An 8,200-nucleotide genomic window follows, 5' to 3' on the forward strand; every position below is an offset into this window, starting at 1 on the left:
TCTGGAGTCGAAGTCTTTTGATGAGTTGCAAAACTTTAAGTTAATTATTCATGCTGACAGAGTTCCTCAAGATGAACACAGAGGTCAATATAATGCACCTACCATCGATGAAGTAGCTGTATTATTAGTTAATGAAGCTGAAGGTCCCAGAGATATAGTTCTGCACGGTCGGAGTTCCACTTGAGTCGAGTTTCCGAATTGAATAGATCTTATGATGCACTGCAATATCCATTGATATATACTAGAGGCGAAGACGGTTATCACATTAATATTTTACAGAAAAATAACCAAAATCGAACAAAAACTGTCTCCTGAATGCAATTTTATTCTTATAGGTTTATGGTTAGAGAAACAAGTCTAAATCATCTACATCATTACAAAACATTATTCAGCCAATTCGCCGTAGATATGATGGCAAAAATGATTTCTGAAAGGTGTAATAATAAGTTTATGGGTGGCATAATATTTGTTTTCGCTGGTGATTTCCGTCAAACCTTACTAGTAATCCCTAAAGGTACTCGAGCTGATGTCGTTAATGCTTGCTTAAAATCTTCCTCTATATGGAACTATGTTGAAAAACTTTATTTGCGAACAAACATGAGAGTTTATTTATGGGGAGGGGACGATATTTTTCTAGCACAGTAGTTGAAAATTGGAAATGGAACTTTAAAAAATGAAAATGGTTACATTTCTGTCAATCACACGATTGGACGGGTGGTCAATAACGTGGAAGATTTGATTTCTACAGTTTATCCTGACATTTTTAATGTGTCCAATAAATCTTATCAGTGGTTATGTGAAAGAGCTATTATTTCTCCAAGAAATGTAACAGCAGGAGAAATTAATGATATTATCCTTCTAAAATTCGATGAACACTCACGTGAATATCTATCTATTGATACAGTTACATCAACAGATGATGCTATTCATTATCCACAAGAATTTCTCAATTCTCTTTCTCCTTCGGGATTACCTCCTCATAAGCTAAAATTAAAAATTGGTGCTCCAATTACATTATTACGTAATCTTCAACCACCAAACTTATGTAACGGTACAAGGTTACAAATAAAATCGTTGCGAAATAATATTATAGAAGCCGTAATTCTTACAGGCCCAGCGAAAGGAGAAATTGTATTTATTCCAAGAATTCCCATGATTCCCTCTGACTTGCTGTTTTCTTTCAAACGGCTTCAATTCCCGGTTAAAGTTTCTTTTGCCATTACCATAAACAAAGCGCAAGGTCAAACATTCAAGTACGTTGGCGTAGATCTTCGTACAGATTGCTTTTCACATGGGCAATACGGGGCAATACGTGGCATTTTCTCGAACTGGGGACCCGAATCATCTTATGATTTTAATTTCAACAGGAAATACAACAAAAAACATCATATACTCAGAAGTCTTATAAAATTCTTATTTTAATTCTTTTTTTTTTTTTTTTCTTCATCAACTTCAATCAAATTCTTTATCAACCATAAATTATTTCTTTTTTATCTGTATTTATTTTTATCATTTATAACGTTAGAAAAATTTCAATCCGTTTTCATTAACTGTTTTTTTATATTTACTTGCCGATCACATTAAACAATAATATTTGAATAAAAAATTAACGGAGTTCACGGGCGAAGCTGTGACGGGTCGGCTAGTATAGTATATTTAAAATTTAAATTTACCTTCTACCTAAAATTACCTACTGTTACTGTTTCAGCCACGGATATTGATACTATATATATAATATAATCTATGTATATATTCGTGGTTTCACCATCATAAGCCAAGAGGCCAAGAACGTCGCTGGGGAGGCCGATGCCCACCCTGCCTCCCCCATAGACACGCCCTTGGTAATAATAAAATAATAAAATAATTTAATGATTATTATCACCAGTGCAGTAGATAACGCAAATTTTATATGATAGTGTAGTGTACCTAAATATTATCTGTCTGAGTGAAGTGTAAATTAATTTAAGCAGATGGAAAATGCTATAAATGTGAATCAATCATGATATGACGTAATATGTCATATTATGATGATGCACTATTTAAGATAAAGTTTATCTTAAACCGTGTAAGTGTGTAAATATAGCATAACAAAATACATTTTACCACGATCGAATTATTATATTCCTATGTTATAAACATTATATTTTTTATATAAATACGGCCGAGGTGGGGGGTGTTTAACTCCCAAAATACCCCCCCCCCCCTGGCTACGCCACTGTGGAGGATGTAAAGTATCTCATCACTGTAAACGTACCGAGTGTCCCATGATATTATACTATTAAGGTTTATTAAACTTTGTAAAAATGATTTAATTCATTTTTTTTTGTCTATTATATCCAGTCTTAATGTATCAAGTTATATTTTTACAACATAAATTAAATTTTCTAAGAGAAGAAACCAAAAATAAATTAAATCTTCTTAATTAACAAAAAAAAAAACAGTCTCGGGAATAAAGATATCGTGATTTACTGAATAATTTATAAACGTACCGTATTATACTGAGTGTTTCTGAAATGATTGAGGAACTAGTGTACGCGTACTCTTTGGAGTAGCTAAATAAAGAATCTTTTAACATTTTATCAAATTATCTTTATAACATTATTTCGAATCTAGAAATTAATACTTGTAAGAGATTTCTTGCAAATTTCTCATGTGACATCGATTTAGGGCTTGTCGCACGTTTTTCACGCTCGAGTCGCGAGGATCAAAATATGTTGTGTAACATATTCTAATCTATTCTAGATTCGAAATAATGTTATAAAGATAATTAGATAAAATCCAGGTTTTGAAGATTGAAAAAAAATTTCAAATGCATATACTAGTTTCCTCAATCATTTCAGAAACACTCTGTATATATATTGTAATGCTCGGTTGACGGGCTGATATTATGATTCACGCATAATAAATAATATTATTCTCCGTGTACAGATCCCTGGATCACCATGTCTTGTCCTCTAGGATTTGTACAACTTATGTATGTCGGTTTTTGTTGTATTGGTAACATATATATTATCTAGATTTTTATAAAATAATAATAATAAAAAGAGTCTTATTTATCGTGTTCTTGCGGAGTCCTGAAGTAAAGCTTTAATATGTACTATGCAATAATATATTATCGCCTATTACCGTTTTTACAGTATTACATTTTGTGCTTTGATTTTTATTACAAATATTATATGAACTATATTTATACTATAAAGTAATATGTTTTTATTTTTTATTAGAAAAATTCTAACAAAAATTATTACATTATTACATTATGGGACACACAATAATAATAATACGTAATTTCCCATCACATTTCAAAATATTTGTACACAATAAATCCATTATACTCGTATTAATATTATTTATATTTCCAAGTACCTATTGAGAACCATAAAAAATGTTAATTAACAATCAACTTTAACAAAATCAAAGGCATTGAAAGAGTTCAATGCAAATTTCTAAATGTTGACCTTATTTTCTTAAAATACCTTGTCCTCCATATAATTACTCCCCGGCCCTAAAATTTTTTTATCTTAGTAGCCTTACTGATCGAAGGTATAATTTTAACTTAACATTTCTTTTTATCTTAATAAGTAATTCAATTGATTGTCCTGTGCTACTTTCAATAGTAAACTTCAAAATCCCTCCTTGTCATACCAGAAGCACTCTCTTTATTAATTTGCTAATGAAATCCCTACTTTTAACTATCCTCGAATCATTAACCAGGTATCCATCCTGTTATCTTATTACTTCATTGATTGTATTTTATTATTATTATTTTATATATATATATATATTATCACTATTATATTATCTATTCACTAATTTTTTTTGTTTTGGGTTGAAGGCTCATATTCATATTAAAAAAAAAAAAAAAAAATAACGTACTACTATTTGAAACTACTGGAGTCCAAATAATATATACTTTTAAAATTAGTGTTCTTTATAATTACTCAAATCTACTCACCTATGATGTCATGGGACTAATTAAAAATCTTCATTATAATGGTAATACGATGTTATTCATGTTTTGAAAAGTATTTTAGTATTTTTTAGCATCTCATTCACCAAGAATCTACCAGAAGGTTTTGGTGAGAAATGGCCCAATCCAAACGAGCTTTAAAAGTGAAGGAAAAATATAAGTTATGTTCATTCGGTCTAATGTTTCAAAACCATTTGTGGAGTCTGTTCACACGAGACTTATAATTATAATTAAACGTTATTAAAATTTAAAGTTATAGAACTATTGAAATACATATTATCAATAATATTTTCAAAATTGTTAATGAAATTTTAAAATGTTTAATTATGACTTATCACATTCGAAGAAAATATTAAATTACATTAAGAAGGTATTTAGAAAAAAGTAAAGCAATTAACCGTAAAACTTAATGGATAAATTCAAGACAGGGTATAAACAAGTTAAACATTTTAGTTACTTTTAATTAAATCACATAACGAGTTAATTTAATTTTTAGTCTCGTTAAGTTAGTATTTTTCTTTGTATAAAACCAATATATTTAAAATAATCTTTTGTGTAAGAAAAATAATAATAATTATCTGAGATGTAAAATATTATTTGGTTCTCTTAACAATGGCAATTTTCTTGGATTACTCGAACTTCTAGCAAAATTTGATCCTTTTCTAGCAAGTCATATTAAAGAATTTGGGAATAAAGGATCAGGTGTCACATCTTATCTTTCTAAAACAATATGTGATGAGTTAATTCATATTATGGCACGTAAAGTAAGAGATTCAATTTTGGATGATTTAAGAACTACAGGGTACTTCAGTTTATCTGTAGATTCTACTCCAGACCGATCCCATATTGATCAGCTTACTGTTATTTTGAGGTACGTTTCACCAAACGATGGACTTCCAATCGAACGTTTTCTAACATTCCTAGAAATCGGTAATCACACAGGAGAAAGCATGGCTAAGATGGTGCACAACTACCTAATAAATGAGTGCAAAATCGATTTTAGTAAGTGTCGAGGCCAGTCATATGATAATGCTGCCAATATGTCAGGAAAATACAAGGGTATGCAAGAAATAATATTGAAGATTAACAAGTATGCTATGTATATTCCATGTGCTGGTCATTCCTTGAATCTTGTTGGTAGAGCAGCAGTTGACTGTTGTTTAGATGCAGTAAACTTTTTTGGAATTGTTCAAGAAATATATAATTTCTTTTCATAATTTACCCATAGATGGACGGTGCTGTTGTCATTCTTCAAAGACTAGTCAAAAGTTCCTAAGTCTTTGTCAAAGACTAGATGGGAAGCACAATCAATAGCCACAAATGCAATACTTGAAAGTTATGATGGAATAATTTCTGCATTACATCTACGGCATATTGATACGACACAGAAAGGTGAAACAAGAAATCAAGCCATAAATATTTTGAATAAAATGGAAGAGTTTGAATTTATGGTAATGTTATATTTGTGGAGTTACTTACTAAATGAATATCATAAAACCAGTTAGTCACTGCAAGACCCTCAAATTAGTCTAGATGTATGTAAGAAATTGTATGCATCACTTTTGGATTTTGTTAAAGATTCCAGAAATATGTTCGATCATTTTGAAAAAAAAGTGAAGGAAAAATTGCCTGATGTTGATTATAAAAAAAGTAAATATACAGGTAGAAAAAGGCATATTAATGATGATGAAAGTGATGCAAATTATCATTATACTTATTCATGTCATTTTTCTGAATTCTTTGATTTATTTGAGTTAAGATTCTTTGAAAAAATCCTATAATGTTCTTGAGTAATTCTAGGTGGGTAAAAAAATTTAAAAAATTAATTTAAATAAAAATCAAAATGAAAGGATTGAATGAAAATCAACATTTATATAACATATTTACATTGAGTAACATTTATCATTAAATGGTACAATTTTATATTTTATATAACTAGTGCATTTTTATAACTCAATAGAATTAACTTTTTATACACGATGATGTTGATCACCATATGAAAAAAAATAATGTTGATATTTACGGCTTACAAATTCACCAACTGTAATTCGGGTAGGATTATCAATAACATTTTCTGCTTCATTCTGATATTCTGACGGATTCCAAGAATTAATTATCACTTGCTATGAAATTAATAAAAAAATATGTATTCTTTACAGCATTCATACGAGCACGTTAACGACGAGAAAGACATGACCAATAGATCAATGATAATGCCAATATTCTTCATTTTGCTGATGTTTTTTTTGAAATACAAATTTAATAAGCTATTTTGGGTATCACTTAAATGTAAACTTCACAAACTATCTACATTTCGAAAAAAAATTGTTATTTATAGATTTTACTCATATTGAGCAGTAGCTGTAACTATAACAGTAACAGTAGCTTAATCACTCACTATTTTCGCAGGTGTTGCTGAAATAAAATTACAAAAGAATAAACAGGTTTTTGAAAAAAAAAAAAATTACAAAATTGAATATCAACAATGTTATAATTGCGGTGAGAAAATCATATTTAGAATGTTTAAAAATTTTAACTTCATACAGGAAACAAACATATTACTGCAGATGTTAAATATGATATAATCGTATAATACCACACAATATTCCTGAAAGAAAATATTCTCAAATATGAACTGTATTTGTTACTGTAAGGTTAATGTTACGGTTACTGTTTTTCTTTTTTGGAAATAAAGGTTCCGGTTTCAGTTACAGTTCTTAAATTTTAAGCGATTCTTTTCGGTTACGGTTCTGGTCCCTGGGAGGGACTGAGTACCCCTAAATAAATAATTAGATTTTCTTGAGTACCTACTATATATTTTTAAAAAAAGGTGCTTTATTTAAATTTAGTTTTTACAAAATTACAAAACACCTACCTGTTGCTTACTTATTTTCATTACATAGAATGCTTGTATATTTTATTAGGATATAATTTTAATTTTGGACTGATTGCAACCTCTTTACATAAATATTATATGTATTATATTTATATAATGAAGGTTTAAATGAAACTTTGAAAGTGAATATAATTAGTTATGGAATATTTGGTGATTTGTGGTAACATGTTAGAGAGTGTCATATAGTTGGTGAACACGAATATGTTCGATTTAAATTTAGGTAGGAACGCAAAATGTGTCTTAGGAAACCTCTGCTGTTTTTTTTCCAAGTTAAGCACTGGAATTAGTGGTTCGATCTACTCCCTGTATAGTATACACTGTTTAAAAATAAATATCGACAAACCAACGTTTATCAATTAGAATTACGATAATGATAACATTTATTTAATGTCGATAGCTGATATTATATTTTTATTCGTTATAGAAATTATATCAAATAGCTATTAATTTTTTTTAAATAGGGTCAACAATGTTTGTACATTTTGTCATTTAATAATAGTACTTCACGCGAAACATTTGGACTAGCCGGCAACACACCTGTTGAGAAACACTGTATTAGAGTGATGTGCCTAGGAGTGAAATGAAAAGTAGTCTTGGTTTACGATTCCATAAATTTATTTTCGCGAAAACCAAATTGCAACATCTAATAGTAAACAAAGTTTATAAACAAAATACACTAAAATTAATAATAAACTATAATTAAAACTAATTATACACAATAAATATTAACACGATATCAGCCTTGTTCGAATAAAATAATAAATAGGAAATATGATATTTACAAATACAAATTACGAGATCATTCATGTCGACGGGTTTAATCGACTTCTTCAACAGTAGGTCCTTGAGAATGCGATCCAGGGAATCCAGCACCACCAGACGGCATTTGAGGTCCTCCGGCTTGTCCTCCGTGTAATTTCATCATTACGCCCGAGCACTTCTTTTGGATTTCTTTCAGCTTATACTCGAATTCTTCTTTGTCGGCCAACTGATTGTTATCCAACCACTGGACGACTGCGTCGCATTCTTGTTTGCAAGTATTCTTCTCGGAATCGTTCAACTTGTTGCCAGCGTCGTCCAACGCTTGTTTCACATTAAACACGTAGCTCTCCAGCTGGTTCTTGGCTGCGATCTTCTCTTTTTGCCGTTCGTCCTCCTCTTTGTACCGTTCCGCCTCGTTGAGCATCCGATCGATTTCGGCTTGGGACAAACGGCCTTTGTCGTTCTTGATGACGATGTTCTTGGACCGACCAGAACTGTTGTCTTTCGCCGACACGTTCAGTATACCGTTGGCGTCCAGATCGAAAGTCACGTCGATCTTAGGCACACCTCTG

General features: G+C 30.4%; 2 protein-coding genes across 2 annotated transcripts; one reads left to right on the plus strand and one right to left on the minus strand.

The window, feature by feature from the left end:
- The first annotated feature begins 4,722 nt into the window (after nucleotides 1-4,722).
- On the plus strand, nucleotides 4,723-5,751 carry LOC112686669. Its single transcript, XM_025559064.1, has 3 exons — nucleotides 4,723-5,139; nucleotides 5,233-5,470; nucleotides 5,549-5,751. The coding sequence occupies exons 1-3, from the start codon at nucleotides 4,723-4,725 to the stop codon at nucleotides 5,749-5,751; spliced, it is 858 nt and encodes a 285-aa protein (XP_025414849.1).
- Nucleotides 5,752-7,561: 1,810 nt separating this feature from the next.
- On the minus strand, nucleotides 7,562-8,196 carry LOC112686671 (heat shock protein 70 A2-like; the record flags this gene model as incomplete). The annotated part of the gene is made up of 1 exon (XM_025559065.1): nucleotides 7,562-8,196. A coding segment is annotated over one exon (513 nt), but the record flags the coding sequence as incomplete, so codon positions are not given.
- Between the last annotated feature and the right edge of the window lie 4 nt (nucleotides 8,197-8,200).

The sequence above is a fragment of the Sipha flava genome, unplaced genomic scaffold (genome assembly GCF_003268045.1).
Source record: "Sipha flava isolate LNK unplaced genomic scaffold, YSA_version1 321_pilon_pilon, whole genome shotgun sequence".
Taxonomy (NCBI): domain Eukaryota; kingdom Metazoa; phylum Arthropoda; class Insecta; order Hemiptera; family Aphididae; genus Sipha; species Sipha flava.